The 24,751-nt window shown below is 67.5% G+C and overlaps 1 protein-coding gene across 1 annotated transcript in view; it reads left to right on the top strand.

Moving 5' to 3' along the window:
- Positions 1-429: 429 nt before the first annotated feature.
- NFIX (nuclear factor I X) overlaps positions 430-24,751 on the top strand; it is a 259,293-nt gene continuing 234,971 nt past the window's right edge. The window contains exon 1 of the mRNA XM_048491594.1: positions 430-691. Coding sequence (XP_048347551.1) covers positions 665-691 — 27 coding nt within the window. The 5' untranslated portion in view covers positions 430-664. The remainder of the gene's footprint in view (positions 692-24,751) is intronic.

Below are 24,751 nucleotides of genomic sequence, written 5' to 3' on the forward strand. Positions count from 1 at the left end.
CTGATCCGCTCGCCGTGCTGAGGCGGGAAGGAGGAGGAGGGCGACGGGAGGGCGGCCCAACGTCCGGGAGCTTGCCTGTGGAGTTTGCGGCAGCGCCAGCCGTGCAGAGCGATCCTGCCGCCAGGTGTGGCCAGTGCGAGGCCTGCCTGGCGTTGCGCCCTCCCCACGGCAAGACGGGGCAAGCGACCCGGCGGGAGGGCGGGCATCTCCGCGCTGCACCCGCCCGCCCCGTCGCTGCTGCGCGCTGCCGGCTCTCCCTGCGCCCCGGCCGACGGAGGAGCGTCTGAGCGCCGCGCCGCCACCAGCAGCAGCAGCAGCCAGCCAGGCAGCGCCGGGGGCGGGCGTGTGCGCGGGGGCGGGCGCGTGCGGGGCGGAGGGGGGGGGGCGCGGCTGCCCGGGGCTTTCCTCTCCCTCCCTCCCTCTCCCTCCCTCCCTCCCTCCGCTCGGCTCCGCTCCCCTCCCCGGCTGAGCGGCTGGCAAACTTTGTCCAAACTTTCACTTTCAGGGGTGGCGGCGGCGGCGGCGGGCGGGGTCTGCGGCGGCGGCGGCCCGCATGGAGTGAGCGGCGAGCGGAGCGGCGACAGGGGCGGCGGCGGGCGGAGACGATGGCTCTGCTGCTGCGCGCCCGCTGAGCGGAGGGCCCCCCTCGCGCCCCGACGGCACCATGTACTCGCCCTACTGCCTAACCCAGGTAAGCGTCCGCACCCGCGCCCCTTCGCCCCCCGGACCCGCGCCGCCCCTTCCCCCCCCCCTCCGCCGGGCGCGGGGCGGCAGACCGGGCACCCAGCCCCTTGCGGCCGGCGCGGGGGTGGTGGTGGCGGGCAGCGCGGGAAAGGGCGCGGCGGGGGAGGGGAGGAGTGGCCCGAGGGGGCCAGCAGGGCATGGGGAGGGGGCGCCGGCTGGCGGAGGGGCTCGGAGAACGGCGGCGGGGCTCGACGGGGTGGCTTTGGCGGACAGCGGTGGGGTCTTCTCTGCCCTCCGGGACTCGGCCCCGGGAGCGATCGGGGGGGGGGGGCAGCGAGGCGGCAGCTCCGTCCGGCCAGGCCTGGCAGCCGCAGCGGAACGCGGGGCAAGCGGGGCTCCTCTTCCCCCGAGTTCTCCGACGCCGGCCCGGATCGGATCTTCTTGGCCGGGCGGCAGGGATGGGGCCCCCGGCGGGTGGTCGCGGGCCCGGGCTGGCTCTCCCGGCGCTGGTGCGGGGCTCTCGGCCGGCCGGCCTCTTCCTCCCGCCGCCCCGCGCCTCCCCCGATCACTCTCTGGCACCGGCCGGCCCGTCGGGGCGCTCCCCTGGCCGAGTTTGCCTGCCTGCCTGCCTCCCGGCCGGCCGCGCACTGCCCCGGACGCTTGGGGGTGGGGGGCTGGCCGCCAGGGGTGGGGGCGGGGGCGCTGGGATCGGGCCGACCAAGCTGCGCGGGGTGGCTTCCCCCGTGGCGGGGAAGCGGCACGAAGGAACGGGCGGGGGGGAGGTTGCCGGCGCGCAGGTGGAGGCGCCCGCCGACCCTCCGCCGCTTTCCCTCCGGTGGAAACTTTCGCCCACCTCCTCCGCGTGTGTCAATCTGGCCGGCTCTAAAATAGACGCCGTAGATGCTTGGCTAAAATGAAAGAAAAGAGGCTTCTATAGATCTGTGATTTGCAATATGTCCAATTGCAGGAAAAAAAACCCCACTGTATTATTTTATTTTACGTGCAAATAACGCATATGGTATTTTACTTTCATTTTACTCAAACCTTATGTACAACTCTGGAGAAAAAAGCAGGGCTCTGTCTCCCCATTTCTGCTCATTAGATTACATTAATAATTGTCAACAGTGTTATCTGACTGTCTCTGTGTGCCTTGCCCTCTCCCGCTCCCCACATTTTTTTGGAGGCAGCAGGGGGTATAATTCTGGGCATGTCGGTTGAGGCCTACATTACAGGGTTAGTTTCTTGCCTCTCACACAGTATCCCTTCAGTCTTCTCCAACTACCAACCGGTGAGGGATTTTTAAAAAATGGCCCCAAGGCACATATATTTATTTTGGTGTGTGTTTTTAAATTCCCAGGTATTTTTTGTTTCTTATTTCGTCTAATTGTGAGCACCAGACAATGAAACGGTGACGTGCAAAGTAGCAAAATCATGACTGTGCACCAGTTCCTGCAAAAGAAATGAAAATCAAACCCACACGGATTGTTTAAGGGCAAGGCTGCATATGTAGTTTCCTGGCCTGGGGGACTTTTGCATCTACTTCTGCGCTGTCCCAGGATTTTCAACGGAGAGCCACAGCCTGCCACTCCGTGCAGGTGGCCCATCGGCCTCCGTGACCGGCCATTTAGTCCAGGGCTATCAGCGTGGCATGGATTTTGGAGGCCATTTTTTTTTTTGCAAAGAGAAATTCGGGTGCTGCTTCAGCGCTCGGTTCGTTGCTTTTTGTCCTGCCCTTGGGCTGGTGCCAAGCCTGGGAGTCCAGTTTCATTTCTGCCTCTGGGAAGGAACGCCTCGAGGTCCTTGAAAGAGCTGCCCTTTATTTGTGCCCGGTGAATTAAACAGACCTGGCTCGAGCCCTGGCAAATGCCCTCGGTAGATAAGGGGAGCTCCCCTGCCTGCCCCCCTCCCCTTCCCTCTTTGAACTGGAGTTCTTTTGTTCGGCTTCTGGGGCTGAGAATTTTGTTTCCCTGGTAGATATTCATGTCTGTGTCCCGTTCTCAACTGCGGATGGTACCCCCTTTTCCGCAGGCTGCTTGCCTCTGGATCCAGCGGCACGAGAGGCTGTCTTCCCCCCGGGTTCCCTCTTGTGCTGCTGGGGCACAGTCCTGATCCAGGTTGTGGCCCTCCCATTTATTTCCGTGTGAGTTGCTTTGCCGAGCTTTGAATAGCTGTTCTGGGCCCGAGTTGCTGTGGCACCAAATTTCTCTTTTGCACTGTCCATCAGCTGCGTGAGCGTGTGGCTTCTTTTGTGGCGGAGGAGAACACTTGCGGCTTCCATGTGGTTGGTGGCATCTCTGGAGGTTCCTTTCACCTGGTGCCCGTTCCATCCTGCCATCCATGGAAAGAAATTGCTAAAGTGGGGTTTTTTTTTCCATGGGGCGGGAGGCTGGGATAGGGAATGATGGGGAATATATGAAATGCTAATGTAGAATCAACACTTTCCATGTAGTATGTTGGTTGGGGGCGGGGAGTTATGTCACAGAGGACACGTATCTGCTGGGTGAGTGTGTGTGTGTGCAAATTTAATACGCTTTAGCAATACTTCTGAAAAAATTTAATAAATGACCCTTGCGCTATTATACCATTATTGTACACGAGACATAGCATAAGAGGCCACAGTACGTAATATCGCCATGATCTCAGCCAGTGGTTTGCTCCTTCGTTATGATCCGGAGCTGTTTTAGAAGTCTGCCTACTTTTTTTTTAATTTTAGACTCCTGGACGCAATCAGGTGTATAATGTCTGAAGTGTCCACCAAGGAACTGCAAAGAAATTGTGTTAGTTGGAGGGGACAATCTGTACTAGGATTTCTTATATTATGTTGCAGCGCAGTTATATCTGGTATGTATAAGCAGACCTACAGGCAGTGCGGATGTACCGCCCTGTGCAATATAGCATGAGGATGATCTACCTAAGTCTGCTGGTTCCAGCCAGCTTTTGTGGATTTTCTGGACAATAACCCGCTCTGTGTAGACTGTGTAGCCATTCTGTGTGGCACTTGCTGTGTCTAGTGTAGTGGATCATGTTCGTGTGTATCGTCTGATGGTAGAGCACAACCAGAATAATTCATATCCTGCTATTCCCAGCCAAAACGTGTTCCCACCCCCAGCAGTTTCACAGCACGATTCGAGAGGCACATCCTTCGATCCTTTGCAGTGCGCAGAACGCAGAGGCCTGTTTCTCAAAAATACTGTGCCAAACTTGGGGCACACTGTTTGGATGCCCTAAGAAGATTGCTGATCTCTGCAGGCCCCGGTATTGTCAGGCTAAGTCTGAGATTTGGACGAGCTCCTCTTGGACTCCTCTGCTCTCTAGCAGCACTAGAAAGCTAGAAGTACGCCCATCCATCGACGTCTCTCGTATGCGGAACCATTCAGAAACAATATTATGAAATATCTATTTTATTGTGGATTCAGTACAGGCACACCTAACAAAATGCTAGACAATGTTTTAATGCACATATCAATTTTTATAATGTTTGTAAACCCAAAACATGGTGTGAATAGTAGTTAGATATTATTTTTTAACATTCAGGTATCCGTTAGATATAGGCAGTGGTGGGATTCATCAGGTTCGCACCACTTCGGTAGAACCGGTTGTTAAAATGGTGCTTGTAAACAACCAGTTGTTAAATTATTTGAATCCCAGCACCAGAACTGGTTGTTAAATTATCTGAATCCCACCACTGGATATAGGCGTAGGAATGGTTGGCTGTAGGCACGATTGAGGTCTTCCAAGGAATTTGCAAACTATAGCAAGCAACCTCTAGCATCCACATCTCAATCCAACATTCTGCATTTGGTGGATTTTTAAAATGAGGTTGTTTAATTCCCTTCTGCTGAAGATGATTTTTTTCATGTTTCTTGCTTGCTTTCAAAGGTCCAAGACATGTAAAAGTGCAATAAAACACACACAAACACACTCGAAAAACAGGTAAAACTTAATTTGCTAGTCTCTTCCCTCCAACCAACTGAAATTGTGGGCCGCGAAAATCTGAATCTCATACGAGGAAGGCCATTCTTGGATTCTAAAATTAAGAGGCAAAACTTTGGGAAGTTCCATTGTTTGCCAAGAAGAGACTTGTAGGGAGAACACAATAGTGAGCTGAGGCTGCCCGGCCGATCGCTCCTCCTGGCTCAGTTTCAAGAGATCGGTTGCTGTGCAAAAATATAACCTTCTCTGGCGGTGCAGTAGAGAATTCTGCCTCTGCATTTCTCAGGCTTTCCCTGGAATGCTCCACAGCCGTCTCCGCTAGCAAGTGGGAAAGAGTTCTCTCTGATATAGGGCGTAGCGCTTTTCTGTAGCTGCAGGGCTGATGCGTCCAAACTTAGCTGGAGGAACCTCTGTACGCTTGAACAGCTAGTGGAAGAATCCCTTTCCAAGCGCATATGTGTATATCCCAAGGCAGGCAGGCTAAATCTCTCGTTTCCTCTGGTCAGACAGATCTGAGTGCCCTCTGTGTTGTAGCTTTATCTTACTCTGTTGCACTAAAATTTTGCTTTCCGTTTCAAGGAGAATTTTGCTAACCTAACAGTGTGTCTTACATGTTCCAATGTGGACAGTAATATGTAGAACCTGGTGTGGGCAGCAAGGGCTGGGAGAAAAATTCCCTGTCCTGAGGGAAATGGAGAGTAGCGCTGAATCCGTGCACAAAAAAAAGCAAAAGGGAACAATGTGTGGAGCGAGGAAGGAGTCTGGAATTAGGGAGCCCATAAATAAACATTTATTCAGTGTTGAGACGAGCATTCAGGTGAGTTTACAAACAATTCATTAAGATATTTATAAACTTTCACAGTTTGGGGCTATCAATAGAAACTTAATTGAAAACTGTAAACAACTTTTCTATTCATCTGAACGGCAGCTTCGTAAACGGACTGCTCTGTGGATTTTTGGGAACAGGAACTGGCGCTTCTGATAACTGTGGTTGAAGAGATTGTTTCTGCTTCTCCTCAACTAGGTCTCTCTTTTGAAAGTGCTCTGCATATTTTTTTTAAATTTACTGCCAGCACTAAGGGGTCTTTGCCTAATTTTGTAGGAAAAGAGTGAGCATCTTGAGGCCTAAGTTCTTTTGGTTGTGTGAGGTATAGCTATGGCCATAAATCTATATACGATTAATATTGCAGTGTGCATAATTTAAGAACAATTGCACTTAATTATGCAGTTTGCTCAGAGTATAATATACATACAGAGACTTAATGGGACACAGTCCCATACGGACTCTGCCTATGGCACAAGTTTGATTCCATGCACATGTGGGAACATTGAAGGAACTCTGGGCTCCTCTCTGTCTGTACAGGGTCGGTCTGCTTTGCTGTATCCATGTTGTTGTTTAATTTAGAACGATACAAATGGGGATTGTCATGACCCACCAGCTGTAAGTTTTGGAAGTGGCCCGCTGATTTTAACAGAACAACTTTAAAGTTGTGGCTCAAAATTCATTTGCACGGACATACCAGCCTTTGCTGGGCTTTTTGGTTTGCCTTTTCCTTTTTTCATGTTTGGCTGTATACGTTTGCGTGGTGTGGCCTATACGTTTTGTAAACAAACTGTATGTACGCACAAATGCACGCATGCCCTTCCTAATCTGTGCAGTTACATGAACTGCAGCCTACCAGCTTACTCCTGCACTCGCCTCCCCTGAACTTGGGTACAAATGTTAATCTTTTCCACGGATCCTTCTCTTTCTTGCTCAGCCACCTCCCAACTACTTGGCCTTGGCGTTAGCTGCAGAACCCTGAATTTTAGGGCCGCTTCTACAGACTAATCCTGCATCTGGATCTGGCAGATAAAATGCCAGCTCATGTGCCTGAAACCTCTGCATGAGGACTTGTTTATTTGAGTTCTGATTCTCCAAATAACTCATTTATCCAAAATGAGGTCATGGTCCCAAGTGTGCAGCAAATATGGCGAGAGGCGCTCGGCTGATCCCAGCCCCTGCTAATCTTCATTAAATCCACATCCCCTAATTTTGTTTAGCTATCCGCTGTCGTGCCTGCAGGATGGACTGCGGGGCTTGGGTAAGGTCTCCATCCCCCCCCCCCCCCCCCATGTGTCAAACTCATCCTGTGCCGGTTTCTTTTCCCCAAGGTTTTATTTCTGAACATTCAGAGAAGTTCAGCCTAAACCCAAAGAGTGGCCAATGCTGTTCCCTTACCTGCCATGGAATTTTCAGGGCTTGGGGAGGCGAGTGGGGGGAGAGGAGACGGGCAGGGGCTTGACCCGGTTCCCTCTCTCCGCCTTGCCATGTGCCTGGAGCAAAAGTCCCCATGGTTGTGACGAAGGAGAAGGAGGAGACCGAGGCAGCCACCCTGAAGTCTGCAGGCCTCATCCATTATGTATCTCTTTCCCATATGCCAGCGAAGGCTGTTAGTAGCTGTGGGGCAAGCCCCCCCCCCCCACTTTCTGGGCTTGCTTCTAAATGCCAAGGCAAGGTATAAATCAATCCCTTGAAAGGGGCCGCAACTCAGAAATGCTTAATCGCGGTGTTAGATTTTCCTGGTTGTTGCTCCTTGTCAGGTGGCTTTTCAGAAGGGGCCATGCACAATGCGGCCTCTCCGACCCCCCACTGCGTGAGTCAGGGGCACAGAATTAACGCTTTGGCATGTCGTGAACCGCAGGTTGAGGAAATGGGGGGGGGTGGCGGCTTGGGTAGCATTGCAGTTGGATGTCGGCCCACTCTGAGTTTGGGATCTCTTGGGGGGGTGGTGAGGGAAGGCTTCCTCGGCAAGAACAGGATTCTCAGCAGTGTTCTAAGACAGCTTGACTTTGGTAATGGTTGCTGCAGTTTTGGAAAGTGATTCTGCAAGTGTGTGTGTGTGTGTGCGGGGGGGCGGGGGTTGGCTAGGAGAGCCAGGCGAGAGAGCAGGGAAAGATACCAAAAGCCATCACAGCAGCGGCCCTTTTCAGAAGCCACAAAATGTCAGTCGAGAACAAAGTTGGCACCCTGTAGAAAGATGGCGTTTTTAGAGAAAGGCTGCTTATTTTAGTCAAGGCCACTGTTTAAAAACCTCCTGCATCCCATTCCTTTTTGTCAATAATCGGGCGTTGATGGCCACCGCTGCGGCTCTGAGGAAGGTGCCAAGGATATTTCCGTATCTCTGCTCTGCCGAACGTAGCCTGGCCAAGTTCTGGAGTCTGACTTCCGTGGCCAACTCCGTGTGGGGCGCTTCAGGATCCAGACCCTGTTCTGTGGGCATGCCCTTGGCTCATGTGGACACGCAGTTACACGTTGCACAGCAGGCTGACTCTGTGGGCCCCCAAGCTCAAGACTACAATTCGGATGAGGGATGTTTTAGCACACAGCCAGGTCCAGTAGAGAGAGGAACCACTCCGGGGGGGGGGGGGCATCTTTAACTGATCTGCCTTCTCCCAAAGACATCAGGGCCTTTCCTGTTCATTTGTGGATGCGTTTACCCTGTTTCCCCGAATATAAGACAACCCCGGAAAATAAGATGTAGTAGAGGTTTTGCTGAAGTGCGAAATATAAGGCATCCCCCAAAAGTAAGACGTAGCAAAGTTTTTGTTTGGAAGCATGCCTGACGAACAGAATACAGAAATTTAAGACATCCCCTGAAAATAAGACATAGCGCATCTTTGGGAGCAAAAATTAATATAAGACACTGTCTTATTTTCGGGGAAACACGGTAATAGCTGTGCTTCCAGTTTTTATGCATTTTTTTCTTTTAAGAAACTGGTGGAATGATTGAAAATGACTGGCGTTCGGGGTATCAAAGACAATGAGGAGCAGAGAGGTGGGGGCCACAAGGCTGCAGGCTTCCGGAAGAGTTTTCACAGAACCAACAACCGCCATGACAGAATTCCTCCTGGAGAAAAATAGGGGTTTTACTGGGCATGTTTCCCGCACCCCACTCTCCAGTGTACCTCTGTTTAGCAAGTAATTAAAAATGCATTGTGGACTGAACGAAAGAAATCCTCAAAGTGTAAACATGTGGATAACTATAAATTTATAATTTGCACTCCTTAGAATTTTCATCAGCATGCTTGAGTATATGAATAGATCGGAGCAACTTTCTCCATGGACCAACGTCTATGGGAGTTTTGAGTGCAGGAATCCGGCCTGTTTCCGTGCTGGGCTGGAGTGGGGGTGGGGGGGCGTGGGGAGCGGCAGATGAACCCCAACAGAAGAGAAGAGACTGGAGAACAAAAGAGACGAACAGAGCCAACGCCCAGCGCAGAGAAAGAATTTCCTGCCAATTCCTGGTTTGGCTGATTTTAACAAATCCATTAATAGAAGATGAATGTCCTCTGAAATATTTTGAATTTGTCAGGGTGTTCAGGCCGAACTCTGTTCTGGTGGAGTCGGGGATTATTTTCATAGATTTCAGGAACATGATATGCAGAAGGCATCACTGCCTGCAAAACCAAGAATCTCCTCTCATCTGAACAGAGGAGAATTTATCTTTTCCTCCCGCGGGTACGTGTGGATGGCATCCCAGCTCATTTGATAATGGACTCCTTGAATCCAGTATGGGCAAACCAGCCCTACCAAGTGACGGAAAATATTTATGCAATGTACCAATATAGATTGAACTTGATGGAACTTGTTCCAAATGTCACTCCCAATAATATTGATATTTGTCTTTCAAATAGATTGTCACTTATTGACAGGCGTGTATTTTCTGTTGGACTGTTTATGTGCATAAAACTGCATTAATATATAAATGCAGGCACAAATACATCTGCAGGTTTTATGAAGAAAGGTTGTCTAAAATCCCGGAGTGAGATAGTTTTGGAGAGGAATCGGGTTTTATTCTTTGCTGATGCTGGCAGTTTTCTGCAAAGAGGCTGCCTACAAGAAACAAAAACTGTTTTCACTCAAGGGTTTAGATGTTGGGGAGGGTTAGGGCAGCCATTCCTTTGCTGATGGGCACAGAGTTGGAAGAGACTTCAAGGACCATCGAGTCCAGCCTCCTGCAATGCAGGAACGTATAATTGTGTCCTCTCCCAAATAAAACGTTGGTTCAACAGAGAAAGACGTTCTTCAAGTGCGATATTTTGGTCCACTCATTTTTGCGACAGTTCACCAGGGCACATCCATCCTTCAAAGGAATGGGAGCTATTTATTTTTCTTCTTCGTCTTTGCTTCTTCATTTTGCACAGGGGAATATCTGGTGTGTTGTGTCCTCTGAAACATTTCCCATTCGTGTGGCATTTGAGCCTCCATCAGGACACTTTTGGGCTGTTCTGCATGTCGGAGATGTAGCCTGTCTCTTCAGAGCTGCGTGTGTCTGCAGGGGTGTGTGTTTGAACCAGTGGGGACGAGGCAGCCCTCGCTGCTTGAAGGGGCCTTATGCCGCCTGCCCTCCAAGGACGGGGCATGCCAGGGTGCTGCTGAGTGGCCAAACAGCAATTCTTTTATTTCGGTGCCGTCAAGCTGCACCTGACTCATGGCAAGCCCTCGAGGGGCTTTCAAGGCAAGAGACAAACGGAGGTGGTTTGCCATCGCCAGCCTGAATTTCTCACTGGTCTCCCATGGGCTGACCCTACTTAGCTTCGGGATCTCATGAGATTGGGCCTGCCTGGGACATCCAGGCCAAGGCAATTAGGCCCAGCATAGGTGTCGAACTCGCGGCCCTCCAGATGTTATGGACTACAGTTCCCATCGGGGGGGGTGGGGGGGGGGGGGGGTGGGGGGGGGGGGGGGTGGGGGGGGGGGGGGGTGGGGGGGGGGGGGGGTGGGGGGGGGGGGGGGTGGGGGGGGGGGGGGGTGGGGGGGGGGGGGGGTGGGGGGGGGGGGGGGTGGGGGGGGGGGGGGGTGGGGGGGGGGGGGGGTGGGGGGGGGGGGGGGTGGGGGGGGGGGGGGGTGGGGGGGGGGGGGGGTGGGGGGGGGGGGGGGTGGGGGGGGGGGGGGGTGGGGGGGGGGGGGGGTGGGGGGGGGGGGGGGTGGGGGGGGGGGGGGGTGGGGGGGGGGGGGGGTGGGGGGGGGGGGGGGTGGGGGGGGGGGGGGGTGGGGGGGGGGGGGGGTGGGGGGGGGGGGGGGTGGGGGGGGGGGGGGGTGGGGGGGGGGGGGGGTGGGGGGGGGGGGGGGTGGGGGGGGGGGGGGGTGGGGGGGGGGGGGGGTGGGGGGGGGGGGGGGTGGGGGGGGGGGGGGGTGGGGGGGGGGGGGGGTGGGGGGGGGGGGGGGTGGGGGGGGGGGGGGGTGGGGGGGGGGGGGGGTGGGGGGGGGGGGGGGTGGGGGGGGGGGGGGGTGGGGGGGGGGGGGGGTGGGGGGGGGGGGGGGTGGGGGGGGGGGGGGGTGGGGGGGGGGGGGGGTGGGGGGGGGGGGGGGTGGGGGGGGGGGGGGGTGGGGGGGGGGGGGGGTGGGGGGGGGGGGGGGTGGGGGGGGGGGGGGGTGGGGGGGGGGGGGGGTGGGGGGGGGGGGGGGTGGGGGGGGGGGGGGGTGGGGGGGGGGGGGGGTGGGGGGGGGGGGGGGTGGGGGGGGGGGGGGGTGGGGGGGGGGGGGGGTGGGGGGGGGGGGGGGTGGGGGGGGGGGGGGGTGGGGGGGGGGGGGGGTGGGGGGGGGGGGGGGTGGGGGGGGGGGGGGGTGGGGGGGGGGGGGGGTGGGGGGGGGGGGGGGTGGGGGGGGGGGGGGGTGGGGGGGGGGGGGGGTGGGGGGGGGGGGGGGTGGGGGGGGGGGGGGGTGGGGGGGGGGGGGGGTGGGGGGGGGGGGGGGTGGGGGGGGGGGGGGGTGGGGGGGGGGGGGGGTGGGGGGGGGGGGGGGTGGGGGGGGGGGGGGGTGGGGGGGGGGGGGGGTGGGGGGGGGGGGGGGTGGGGGGGGGGGGGGGTGGGGGGGGGGGGGGGTGGGGGGGGGGGGGGGTGGGGGGGGGGGGGGGTGGGGGGGGGGGGGGGTGGGGGGGGGGGGGGGTGGGGGGGGGGGGGGGTGGGGGGGGGGGGGGGTGGGGGGGGGGGGGGGTGGGGGGGGGGGGGGGTGGGGGGGGGGGGGGGTGGGGGGGGGGGGGGGTGGGGGGGGGGGGGGGTGGGGGGGGGGGGGGGTGGGGGGGGGGGGGGGTGGGGGGGGGGGGGGGTGGGGGGGGGGGGGGGTGGGGGGGGGGGGGGGTGGGGGGGGGGGGGGGTGGGGGGGGGGGGGGGTGGGGGGGGGGGGGGGTGGGGGGGGGGGGGGGTGGGGGGGGGGGGGGGTGGGGGGGGGGGGGGGTGGGGGGGGGGGGGGGTGGGGGGGGGGGGGGGTGGGGGGGGGGGGGGGTGGGGGGGGGGGGGGGTGGGGGGGGGGGGGGGTGGGGGGGGGGGGGGGTGGGGGGGGGGGGGGGTGGGGGGGGGGGGGGGTGGGGGGGGGGGGGGGTGGGGGGGGGGGGGGGTGGGGGGGGGGGGGGGTGGGGGGGGGGGGGGGTGGGGGGGGGGGGGGGTGGGGGGGGGGGGGGGTGGGGGGGGGGGGGGGTGGGGGGGGGGGGGGGTGGGGGGGGGGGGGGGTGGGGGGGGGGGGGGGTGGGGGGGGGGGGGGGTGGGGGGGGGGGGGGGTGGGGGGGGGGGGGGGTGGGGGGGGGGGGGGGTGGGGGGGGGGGGGGGTGGGGGGGGGGGGGGGTGGGGGGGGGGGGGGGTGGGGGGGGGGGGGGGTGGGGGGGGGGGGGGGTGGGGGGGGGGGGGGGTGGGGGGGGGGGGGGGTGGGGGGGGGGGGGGGTGGGGGGGGGGGGGGGTGGGGGGGGGGGGGGGTGGGGGGGGGGGGGGGTGGGGGGGGGGGGGGGTGGGGGGGGGGGGGGGTGGGGGGGGGGGGGGGTGGGGGGGGGGGGGGGTGGGGGGGGGGGGGGGTGGGGGGGGGGGGGGGTGGGGGGGGGGGGGGGTGGGGGGGGGGGGGGGTGGGGGGGGGGGGGGGTGGGGGGGGGGGGGGGTGGGGGGGGGGGGGGGTGGGGGGGGGGGGGGGTGGGGGGGGGGGGGGGTGGGGGGGGGGGGGGGTGGGGGGGGGGGGGGGTGGGGGGGGGGGGGGGTGGGGGGGGGGGGGGGTGGGGGGGGGGGGGGGTGGGGGGGGGGGGGGGTGGGGGGGGGGGGGGGTGGGGGGGGGGGGGGGTGGGGGGGGGGGGGGGTGGGGGGGGGGGGGGGTGGGGGGGGGGGGGGGTGGGGGGGGGGGGGGGTGGGGGGGGGGGGGGGTGGGGGGGGGGGGGGGTGGGGGGGGGGGGGGGTGGGGGGGGGGGGGGGTGGGGGGGGGGGGGGGTGGGGGGGGGGGGGGGTGGGGGGGGGGGGGGGTGGGGGGGGGGGGGGGTGGGGGGGGGGGGGGGTGGGGGGGGGGGGGGGTGGGGGGGGGGGGGGGTGGGGGGGGGGGGGGGTGGGGGGGGGGGGGGGTGGGGGGGGGGGGGGGTGGGGGGGGGGGGGGGTGGGGGGGGGGGGGGGTGGGGGGGGGGGGGGGTGGGGGGGGGGGGGGGTGGGGGGGGGGGGGGGTGGGGGGGGGGGGGGGTGGGGGGGGGGGGGGGTGGGGGGGGGGGGGGGTGGGGGGGGGGGGGGGTGGGGGGGGGGGGGGGTGGGGGGGGGGGGGGGTGGGGGGGGGGGGGGGTGGGGGGGGGGGGGGGTGGGGGGGGGGGGGGGTGGGGGGGGGGGGGGGTGGGGGGGGGGGGGGGTGGGGGGGGGGGGGGGTGGGGGGGGGGGGGGGTGGGGGGGGGGGGGGGTGGGGGGGGGGGGGGGTGGGGGGGGGGGGGGGTGGGGGGGGGGGGGGGTGGGGGGGGGGGGGGGTGGGGGGGGGGGGGGGTGGGGGGGGGGGGGGGTGGGGGGGGGGGGGGGTGGGGGGGGGGGGGGGTGGGGGGGGGGGGGGGTGGGGGGGGGGGGGGGTGGGGGGGGGGGGGGGTGGGGGGGGGGGGGGGTGGGGGGGGGGGGGGGTGGGGGGGGGGGGGGGTGGGGGGGGGGGGGGGTGGGGGGGGGGGGGGGTGGGGGGGGGGGGGGGTGGGGGGGGGGGGGGGTGGGGGGGGGGGGGGGTGGGGGGGGGGGGGGGTGGGGGGGGGGGGGGGTGGGGGGGGGGGGGGGTGGGGGGGGGGGGGGGTGGGGGGGGGGGGGGGTGGGGGGGGGGGGGGGTGGGGGGGGGGGGGGGTGGGGGGGGGGGGGGGTGGGGGGGGGGGGGGGTGGGGGGGGGGGGGGGTGGGGGGGGGGGGGGGTGGGGGGGGGGGGGGGTGGGGGGGGGGGGGGGTGGGGGGGGGGGGGGGTGGGGGGGGGGGGGGGTGGGGGGGGGGGGGGGTGGGGGGGGGGGGGGGTGGGGGGGGGGGGGGGTGGGGGGGGGGGGGGGTGGGGGGGGGGGGGGGTGGGGGGGGGGGGGGGTGGGGGGGGGGGGGGGTGGGGGGGGGGGGGGGTGGGGGGGGGGGGGGGTGGGGGGGGGGGGGGGTGGGGGGGGGGGGGGGTGGGGGGGGGGGGGGGTGGGGGGGGGGGGGGGTGGGGGGGGGGGGGGGTGGGGGGGGGGGGGGGTGGGGGGGGGGGGGGGTGGGGGGGGGGGGGGGTGGGGGGGGGGGGGGGTGGGGGGGGGGGGGGGTGGGGGGGGGGGGGGGTGGGGGGGGGGGGGGGTGGGGGGGGGGGGGGGTGGGGGGGGGGGGGGGTGGGGGGGGGGGGGGGTGGGGGGGGGGGGGGGTGGGGGGGGGGGGGGGTGGGGGGGGGGGGGGGTGGGGGGGGGGGGGGGTGGGGGGGGGGGGGGGTGGGGGGGGGGGGGGGTGGGGGGGGGGGGGGGTGGGGGGGGGGGGGGGTGGGGGGGGGGGGGGGTGGGGGGGGGGGGGGGTGGGGGGGGGGGGGGGTGGGGGGGGGGGGGGGTGGGGGGGGGGGGGGGTGGGGGGGGGGGGGGGTGGGGGGGGGGGGGGGTGGGGGGGGGGGGGGGTGGGGGGGGGGGGGGGTGGGGGGGGGGGGGGGTGGGGGGGGGGGGGGGTGGGGGGGGGGGGGGGTGGGGGGGGGGGGGGGTGGGGGGGGGGGGGGGTGGGGGGGGGGGGGGGTGGGGGGGGGGGGGGGTGGGGGGGGGGGGGGGTGGGGGGGGGGGGGGGTGGGGGGGGGGGGGGGTGGGGGGGGGGGGGGGTGGGGGGGGGGGGGGGTGGGGGGGGGGGGGGGTGGGGGGGGGGGGGGGTGGGGGGGGGGGGGGGTGGGGGGGGGGGGGGGTGGGGGGGGGGGGGGGTGGGGGGGGGGGGGGGTGGGGGGGGGGGGGGGTGGGGGGGGGGGGGGGTGGGGGGGGGGGGGGGTGGGGGGGGGGGGGGGTGGGGGGGGGGGGGGGTGGGGGGGGGGGGGGGTGGGGGGGGGGGGGGGTGGGGGGGGGGGGGGGTGGGGGGGGGGGGGGGTGGGGGGGGGGGGGGGTGGGGGGGGGGGGGGGTGGGGGGGGGGGGGGGTGGGGGGGGGGGGGGGTGGGGGGGGGGGGGGGTGGGGGGGGGGGGGGGTGGGGGGGGGGGGGGGTGGGGGGGGGGGGGGGTGGGGGGGGGGGGGGGTGGGGGGGGGGGGGGGTGGGGGGGGGGGGGGGTGGGGGGGGGGGGGGGTGGGGGGGGGGGGGGGTGGGGGGGGGGGGGGGTGGGGGGGGGGGGGGGTGGGGGGGGGGGGGGGTGGGGGGGGGGGGGGGTGGGGGGGGGGGGGGGTGGGGGGGGGGGGGGGTGGGGGGGGGGGGGGGTGGGGGGGGGGGGGGGTGGGGGGGGGGGGGGGTGGGGGGGGGGGGGGGTGGGGGGGGGGGGGGGTGGGGGGGGGGGGGGGTGGGGGGGGGGGGGGGTGGGGGGGGGGGGGGGTGGGGGGGGGGGGGGGTGGGGGGGGGGGGGGGTGGGGGGGGGGGGGGGTGGGGGGGGGGGGGGGTGGGGGGGGGGGGGGGTGGGGGGGGGGGGGGGTGGGGGGGGGGGGGGGTGGGGGGGGGGGGGGGTGGGGGGGGGGGGGGGTGGGGGGGGGGGGGGGTGGGGGGGGGGGGGGGTGGGGGGGGGGGGGGGTGGGGGGGGGGGGGGGTGGGGGGGGGGGGGGGTGGGGGGGGGGGGGGGTGGGGGGGGGGGGGGGTGGGGGGGGGGGGGGGTGGGGGGGGGGGGGGGTGGGGGGGGGGGGGGGTGGGGGGGGGGGGGGGTGGGGGGGGGGGGGGGTGGGGGGGGGGGGGGGTGGGGGGGGGGGGGGGTGGGGGGGGGGGGGGGTGGGGGGGGGGGGGGGTGGGGGGGGGGGGGGGTGGGGGGGGGGGGGGGTGGGGGGGGGGGGGGGTGGGGGGGGGGGGGGGTGGGGGGGGGGGGGGGTGGGGGGGGGGGGGGGTGGGGGGGGGGGGGGGTGGGGGGGGGGGGGGGTGGGGGGGGGGGGGGGTGGGGGGGGGGGGGGGTGGGGGGGGGGGGGGGTGGGGGGGGGGGGGGGTGGGGGGGGGGGGGGGTGGGGGGGGGGGGGGGTGGGGGGGGGGGGGGGTGGGGGGGGGGGGGGGTGGGGGGGGGGGGGGGTGGGGGGGGGGGGGGGTGGGGGGGGGGGGGGGTGGGGGGGGGGGGGGGTGGGGGGGGGGGGGGGTGGGGGGGGGGGGGGGTGGGGGGGGGGGGGGGTGGGGGGGGGGGGGGGTGGGGGGGGGGGGGGGTGGGGGGGGGGGGGGGTGGGGGGGGGGGGGGGTGGGGGGGGGGGGGGGTGGGGGGGGGGGGGGGTGGGGGGGGGGGGGGGTGGGGGGGGGGGGGGGTGGGGGGGGGGGGGGGTGGGGGGGGGGGGGGGTGGGGGGGGGGGGGGGTGGGGGGGGGGGGGGGTGGGGGGGGGGGGGGGTGGGGGGGGGGGGGGGTGGGGGGGGGGGGGGGTGGGGGGGGGGGGGGGTGGGGGGGGGGGGGGGTGGGGGGGGGGGGGGGTGGGGGGGGGGGGGGGTGGGGGGGGGGGGGGGTGGGGGGGGGGGGGGGTGGGGGGGGGGGGGGGTGGGGGGGGGGGGGGGTGGGGGGGGGGGGGGGTGGGGGGGGGGGGGGGTGGGGGGGGGGGGGGGTGGGGGGGGGGGGGGGTGGGGGGGGGGGGGGGTGGGGGGGGGGGGGGGTGGGGGGGGGGGGGGGTGGGGGGGGGGGGGGGTGGGGGGGGGGGGGGGTGGGGGGGGGGGGGGGTGGGGGGGGGGGGGGGTGGGGGGGGGGGGGGGTGGGGGGGGGGGGGGGTGGGGGGGGGGGGGGGTGGGGGGGGGGGGGGGTGGGGGGGGGGGGGGGTGGGGGGGGGGGGGGGTGGGGGGGGGGGGGGGTGGGGGGGGGGGGGGGTGGGGGGGGGGGGGGGTGGGGGGGGGGGGGGGTGGGGGGGGGGGGGGGTGGGGGGGGGGGGGGGTGGGGGGGGGGGGGGGTGGGGGGGGGGGGGGGTGGGGGGGGGGGGGGGTGGGGGGGGGGGGGGGTGGGGGGGGGGGGGGGTGGGGGGGGGGGGGGGTGGGGGGGGGGGGGGGTGGGGGGGGGGGGGGGTGGGGGGGGGGGGGGGTGGGGGGGGGGGGGGGTGGGGGGGGGGGGGGGTGGGGGGGGGGGGGGGTGGGGGGGGGGGGGGGTGGGGGGGGGGGGGGGTGGGGGGGGGGGGGGGTGGGGGGGGGGGGGGGTGGGGGGGGGGGGGGGTGGGGGGGGGGGGGGGTGGGGGGGGGGGGGGGTGGGGGGGGGGGGGGGTGGGGGGGGGGGGGGGTGGGGGGGGGGGGGGGTGGGGGGGGGGGGGGGTGGGGGGGGGGGGGGGTGGGGGGGGGGGGGGGTGGGGGGGGGGGGGGGTGGGGGGGGGGGGGGGTGGGGGGGGGGGGGGGTGGGGGGGGGGGGGGGTGGGGGGGGGGGGGGGTGGGGGGGGGGGGGGGTGGGGGGGGGGGGGGGTGGGGGGGGGGGGGGGTGGGGGGGGGGGGGGGTGGGGGGGGGGGGGGGTGGGGGGGGGGGGGGGTGGGGGGGGGGGGGGGTGGGGGGGGGGGGGGGTGGGGGGGGGGGGGGGTGGGGGGGGGGGGGGGTGGGGGGGGGGGGGGGTGGGGGGGGGGGGGGGTGGGGGGGGGGGGGGGTGGGGGGGGGGGGGGGTGGGGGGGGGGGGGGGTGGGGGGGGGGGGGGGTGGGGGGGGGGGGGGGTGGGGGGGGGGGGGGGTGGGGGGGGGGGGGGGTGGGGGGGGGGGGGGGTGGGGGGGGGGGGGGGTGGGGGGGGGGGGGGGTGGGGGGGGGGGGGGGTGGGGGGGGGGGGGGGTGGGGGGGGGGGGGGGTGGGGGGGGGGGGGGGTGGGGGGGGGGGGGGGTGGGGGGGGGGGGGGGTGGGGGGGGGGGGGGGTGGGGGGGGGGGGGGGTGGGGGGGGGGGGGGGTGGGGGGGGGGGGGGGTGGGGGGGGGGGGGGGTGGGGGGGGGGGGGGGTGGGGGGGGGGGGGGGTGGGGGGGGGGGGGGGTGGGGGGGGGGGGGGGTGGGGGGGGGGGGGGGTGGGGGGGGGGGGGGGTGGGGGGGGGGGGGGGTGGGGGGGGGGGGGGGTGGGGGGGGGGGGGGGTGGGGGGGGGGGGGGGTGGGGGGGGGGGGGGGTGGGGGGGGGGGGGGGTGGGGGGGGGGGGGGGTGGGGGGGGGGGGGGGTGGGGGGGGGGGGGGGTGGGGGGGGGGGGGGGTGGGGGGGGGGGGGGGTGGGGGGGGGGGGGGGTGGGGGGGGGGGGGGGTGGGGGGGGGGGGGGGTGGGGGGGGGGGGGGGTGGGGGGGGGGGGGGGTGGGGGGGGGGGGGGGTGGGGGGGGGGGGGGGTGGGGGGGGGGGGGGGTGGGGGGGGGGGGGGGTGGGGGGGGGGGGGGGTGGGGGGGGGGGGGGGTGGGGGGGGGGGGGGGTGGGGGGGGGGGGGGGTGGGGGGGGGGGGGGGTGGGGGGGGGGGGGGGTGGGGGGGGGGGGGGGTGGGGGGGGGGGGGGGTGGGGGGGGGGGGGGGTGGGGGGGGGGGGGGGTGGGGGGGGGGGGGGGTGGGGGGGGGGGGGGGTGGGGGGGGGGGGGGGTGGGGGGGGGGGGGGGTGGGGGGGGGGGGGGGTGGGGGGGGGGGGGGGTGGGGGGGGGGGGGGGTGGGGGGGGGGGGGGGTGGGGGGGGGGGGGGGTGGGGGGGGGGGGGGGTGGGGGGGGGGGGGGGTGGGGGGGGGGGGGGGTGGGGGGGGGGGGGGGTGGGGGGGGGGGGGGGTGGGGGGGGGGGGGGGTGGGGGGGGGGGGGGGTGGGGGGGGGGGGGGGTGGGGGGGGGGGGGGGTGGGGGGGGGGGGGGGTGGGGGGGGGGGGGGGTGGGGGGGGGGGGGGGTGGGGGGGGGGGGGGGTGGGGGGGGGGGGGGGTGGGGGGGGGGGGGGGTGGGGGGGGGGGGGGGTGGGGGGGGGGGGGGGTGGGGGGGGGGGGGGGTGGGGGGGGGGGGGGGTGGGGGGGGGGGGGGGTGGGGGGGGGGGGGGGTGGGGGGGGGGGGGGGTGGGGGGGGGGGGGGGTGGGGGGGGGGGGGGGTGGGGGGGGGGGGGGGTGGGGGGGGGGGGGGGTGGGGGGGGGGGGGGGTGGGGGGGGGGGGGGGTGGGGGGGGGGGGGGGTGGGGGGGGGGGGGGGTGGGGGGGGGGGGGGGTGGGGGGGGGGGGGGGTGGGGGGGGGGGGGGGTGGGGGGGGGGGGGGGTGGGGGGGGGGGGGGGTGGGGGGGGGGGGGGGTGGGGGGGGGGGGGGGTGGGGGGGGGGGGGGGTGGGGGGGGGGGGGGGTGGGGGGGGGGGGGGGTGGGGGGGGGGGGGGGTGGGGGGGGGGGGGGGTGGGGGGGGGGGGGGGTGGGGGGGGGGGGGGGTGGGGGGGGGGGGGGGTGGGGGGGGGGGGGGGTGGGGGGGGGGGGGGGTGGGGGGGGGGGGGGGTGGGGGGGGGGGGGGGTGGGGGGGGGGGGGGGTGGGGGGGGGGGGGGGTGGGGGGGGGGGGGGGTGGGGGGGGGGGGGGGTGGGGGGGGGGGGGGGTGGGGGGGGGGGGGGGTGGGGGGGGGGGGGGGTGGGGGGGGGGGGGGGTGGGGGGGGGGGGGGGTGGGGGGGGGGGGGGGTGGGGGGGGGGGGGGGTGGGGGGGGGGGGGGGTGGGGGGGGGGGGGGGTGGGGGGGGGGGGGGGTGGGGGGGGGGGGGGGTGGGGGGGGGGGGGGGTGGGGGGGGGGGGGGGTGGGGGGGGGGGGGGGTGGGGGGGGGGGGGGGTGGGGGGGGGGGGGGGTGGGGGGGGGGGGGGGTGGGGGGGGGGGGGGGTGGGGGGGGGGGGGGGTGGGGGGGGGGGGGGGTGGGGGGGGGGGGGGGTGGGGGGGGGGGGGGGTGGGGGGGGGGGGGGGTGGGGGGGGGGGGGGGTGGGGGGGGGGGGGGGTGGGGGGGGGGGGGGGTGGGGGGGGGGGGGGGTGGGGGGGGGGGGGGGTGGGGGGGGGGGGGGGTGGGGGGGGGGGGGGGTGGGGGGGGGGGGGGGTGGGGGGGGGGGGGGGTGGGGGGGGGGGGGGGTGGGGGGGGGGGGGGGTGGGGGGGGGGGGGGGTGGGGGGGGGGGGGGGTGGGGGGGGGGGGGGGTGGGGGGGGGGGGGGGTTGGGGGGGGGGGGGGTTGGGGGGGGGGGGGGTGGGGGGGGGGGGGGGGGGGGGGGGGGGGGGGTGGGGGGGGGGGGGGGTGTGGTGGGGGGGGGGTGGGGGGGGGGGGGGGTGGGGGGGGGGGGGGGGGGGGGGGTTGGTGGGGGGGGGGGGGGGGGGTTGGGGGGGGGGGGGGGTGGTGGGGGGGGGGGGGGGGGGGGGGGGGGGTGGGGGGGGGGGGGGGGGGGGGGGGGGGGGGGGGGGGGGAGGGCTGGGGGTGGGGGAACTGTGGAAACGCCGGCTTCAGGCCGGGCGGGTGGCACGAGGGCTGCACGGCTGCGAAGCAGCTGCGCCCCCTGTGCGAATGGCGGCCTGGGGACGGCGTTTTTGCTGTCCCCAGGCCGCCATTAAACGCCCGTGCAGAAATGGACAGAGACTCAGAGGGCTACTGGGTGTAATGTCTGTAGAATTCTTTGTGTGGTGTAAGAGCTGTATGATTTCTTGAATGTTTGGCCTACTTGAAATTTCAGCATCCTGTATATTTTGCTGTTGTCCCTAAATGCTTACGTCTTCCCAGATTCCTGCTTTTAGTTACTTGTGAACAAATTAAATCACCCCTCTAGTGTTGGTGGGAGGCCTGTTGCACTCCTTTCCATTGTGAAAATGGTTCATTTATTACTAAATTCTTCATGGTCTTCAGCCTAGAGGACTTCAGTCTTCTTCTGAGCAGCTAAGTTCTTCTGCTAAGGTTTCTTCAGAACCTTTAGTAAGGAACTTGGTCAAAAACCTGTAGATAATGTACACTTGACATTTCCAATCTACCCTCCATGTACACATTGATACTCTCAGACCTTCCGAGAGGCTGTCAAGGCACGTGAGGGGGACTTTGACATTGCGGTTGGAAGTCCAGGGTTGTTTCATCATCGTCGTCGTCGTCATCGTTGTTGTTGTTTTGTTGTTGTTGTTGTTGTTGTTATTTTATTGATACAAAAACAGTTATACACAGCAAACAAGATCAATATGCTGGATTTTGTATTACATCACACGTCGGACACTTCCCAAGCATCTAGGACTGTGTGATGTATCGACGAATAACGCGTGCAGAGCTGAGTAGGGTGGCCTTTTGCAGCTGACATATGGTGATTTTGTCAGCGCCGATTGTTTTTAAGTGCCGTCCAAGACCTTTAGGCACTGCACCCAGTGTGCCGATCACCACTGGGACCACCTTTGCTGGTTTGTGCCAGAGTCTTTGTAGTTCAATCCTTAAATCCTCGTATCGTGTAAGTTTTTCCAGTTGCTTCTCATCAATTCTGCTGTCACCAGGAATTGCAACATCAACTATCCACACTTTCTTTTTTTCCACAATCGTGAGGTCAGGAGTATTGTGTTCCAAAACTTTGTCAGTCTGAATTCGGAAGTCCCAGAGTAGTTTCACGTGTTCATTTTCAGTGACCTTTTCAGGTTTGTGATTCCACCAGTTCTTTGTCACATTATTATTATTATTATTATTATTATTATTATTATTATTATTATTATTTCAACTTAATAAACCGCTCTCCCCCATCACACACCTGCCTTTCTCACTGGGACTTAAGGAGGATTATGCAGAGTGAGTCCATACAATTGACAGATGGGCAGTGGCGTAGCACCAAGGTGATGGGGTGTAATGCACCGGGCATGCGCCAATGCGGGGGCAAGGCAGGCATGTGATGGGGTCATTCCAGGGTGGGCGGGGGCATGGTAAGGGCACAGTTCCCCTTCGCTCTGCCCCTGCGGATGGGAGAGCAGTAGTGGCGTAGTGGTTAAGAGCAGGTTGACTCTAATCTGGAGAATCGGGTTTGATTCCCCGCTCTGCCACTTGAGCTGTGGAGGCTTATCTGGGGAACTAGAGTAGCTTGTGCACTCCAACATATATGCCAGCTGGATGACCTTGGGATAGTCACAGTTCTTTGGAGCTCTCACCCACCTCACAGGGTGTTTGTTGTGGGGGTTGGGGGAAGGGAAAGGAGATTGTAAGCCCTTTTGAGTCTCCTTACAGGAGAGAAAGGGGAGGGGAGTTTAAATCAATGAAATAGGATTTAGGTTGTAGAACCATCCAAAAGTCTAACAAACACGTAAAGCAAAGCATACGTTAGCATGACAAATTAAACGGTGCAAATTTCCATGGTGGGATCCTAGTTTCAGCAGTAGTGTGGACCACAGCCCCTAAACATTTCTCTGAGTAACTTCATGAAGTATTTTATACAGCACTAAATTATGGTCTGCAAATTATGATCCCTCTTGAATTATTCACTTTTGCATAATTTGCGGAAGCTTTCCTGGCCTCCCCAGACAGGCCCTTCCACAAGGTGGGGGCCGTAGTGGAAAAGGCAGTTGTCGCTTTTGCCCATTTGCAAGTTGGCACATATGCTGCTATGTAAAAGGAGGTGTCTGTCAGACCAGCTGGGTGACTCTTGGGCTAGTCACAGCTCTTTGGAGCTCTCTCAGTCTCACCCACCTCACAGGGTGTTTGTTGGGGCGGGGGGGGGGGCAAAGGAGATTGTAAGCCCCTTTGAGTCTCCTTACAGGAGAGACGGGAGGGGGGGTATAAATCCAAACTCCTCCTCCTCCTCCTCCTCAGGTTGTAGAACCATCCAAAAGTCTAACAAACAAGTGAAGCAAAGCATACGTGTTAGCATGACATTTACAGGTTGGCACATACGTTGCTATGTAAAAGGAGGTGTCTGTCAGACCACGGATTTCAGAGTCTAAAATTACCTTCCTTCAACATTGCCGCTAGTTTACAGGAATCAGGCTGATCGATTTGACTCAGTGGATAGAACGATGCTTTGGATCAAACTGTAAATTCCTTACTGGGACAGTTTTTCTCATGGGGCTTTAAGCAGAAGATAGGACAGAACTCCCTTACGGGCTTCCTTGCTGCATTGTTAGCATGCCTTGGGCCTAATAAGAGAAGGATATAAATGTTTACAGGAACCTTGACCAACGCCAGGAGGATGAGGTTAATTAGACGTAACGTTGTGACATTTCAGTGTGACTTCACGACAGATTTTGGCCCTGTAACAGGAGTACTGGCTTTGGTAGGGGATCTTTAGCTCAGGGCATCAAATATTAAAACCGTCACAAAATCATATGCATTAAAACTTGCAGCAGTAACAGTATTCACTGATGCTGTAATTTCATTCACCACCCGGGCGACAAACTGAGGAACGAGGAAGCCTAAAGGAAGACAGATGATTGGAGCACCTTCCTTATGAGGAGAGGCTGCAGCGTTTGGGACTCTTTAGTTTGGAGAGGAGATGTCTGAGGGAGGATATGATTGAAGTCTATAGAATTATGCATGGGGTAGAAAATGTCAACAGAGATAATTTTTATCTCTCTTTCTCACAATACTAATACCAGGGGGCATCCATTGAAAATGCTGGGGGGAAGAGTTAGGACTAATAAAAGGAAACATTTTTTTAATGCAACGTGTGATTGGTGTTTGGAATATGCTGCCACAGGAGGTGGTGATGGCCACTAACCTAAACTTTAAAAGGGACTTGTACAGATTTATGGAGGAGAAGTCGATCTCCTGATGATAAGCTGAAATTTTGGTGCCGATATGTCTACAAATGCACCCCCTGCAGGCACCAATGTCCTGGTGCAAAAAAAAATTGGTCGTGGTGGAGTGGCCGCCCATGGGGAGGGGGGGGCATCCAACTCAGGTTTTGCCCAGGGCTACAGTTTGCGTTGTTATGTCCCTGCAAGCAGGTTGTTCCTCCAGGGGCCAACTACCCCCTCTAGGAAGCCCATAAGCAAGATGAATGCAGCAGTTTCCTCCCTCCAGACCTCCTGCTGCCTCTGCAACTGGGGGAGGTAGATCTCCGTGGATTTACAGTGCCAGTAGGTATGCCGATTGCTGCGGCAAATGCCGTTCTTATGTGTTCACAATGGTCAGACATCAATAAGTATACAGAAATTCAAAGCTGGTTCATCTTTATGTGTGAAAGCATTATTAAATGGGCAATGCTATGGATACTCAGTTCCGTGGTGGCACGTGCCTTTGGAGAACGTTTTTGAAATTTATTATTGAAGGCTTTCACGGCCGGAATCACTGGGGTGTTGCGGGGTTTTGGGGCTGTATGGCTGTGTTCCAGTAGCATTTTCTCCTGACGTTTAAACTGCATCTGTGGCTGGCATCTTCAGAGGACCTGAAGGTAGTAAAGCAAGTGGAGTATATATACCTGTGGAATGTCCAGAGTGGGAGAAGGAACCTGCAGGCTGTGACAATATCTTCTAGATAGAAAAATATATAACCACATACTATATAATTACAAACTAATCCTCATTTCATTATGAAGAACCTCTGGATTGTAATGTAGCCTAAATAGAAAACTATCTTTAGATAGATTTTTTCCCTTAAAAGCATTTTATTTTTTAAAAATCTAATTTAAAAAACCCACCTGACGTCTCACACGGCAAAGTGTGTATGTGTTTCACTTCCACTCGTATTACATACCAGTATTACCGTTTTCACTGCTCATCTCTGGCCATCTCTGCGAACATTCTAAGGGCATACCAAGCCCTCAGGCCACAGACATGCTGCACGAACATTCTAAGGGTGACAGTTAAACACAGCCAGCTTCATGGCCTGGTGCGGCAGGAAAAATACGTTTTACCTGGCTCAGGTATAGACTTTCGGCGATTTGAAGGTCCGATTACCTGCTCGTAACAGGGAGGGACGTC

This window comes from Sphaerodactylus townsendi, linkage group LG03, assembly GCF_021028975.2.
Source record: "Sphaerodactylus townsendi isolate TG3544 linkage group LG03, MPM_Stown_v2.3, whole genome shotgun sequence".
Classification (NCBI taxonomy): Eukaryota; Metazoa; Chordata; class Lepidosauria; order Squamata; family Sphaerodactylidae; genus Sphaerodactylus; species Sphaerodactylus townsendi.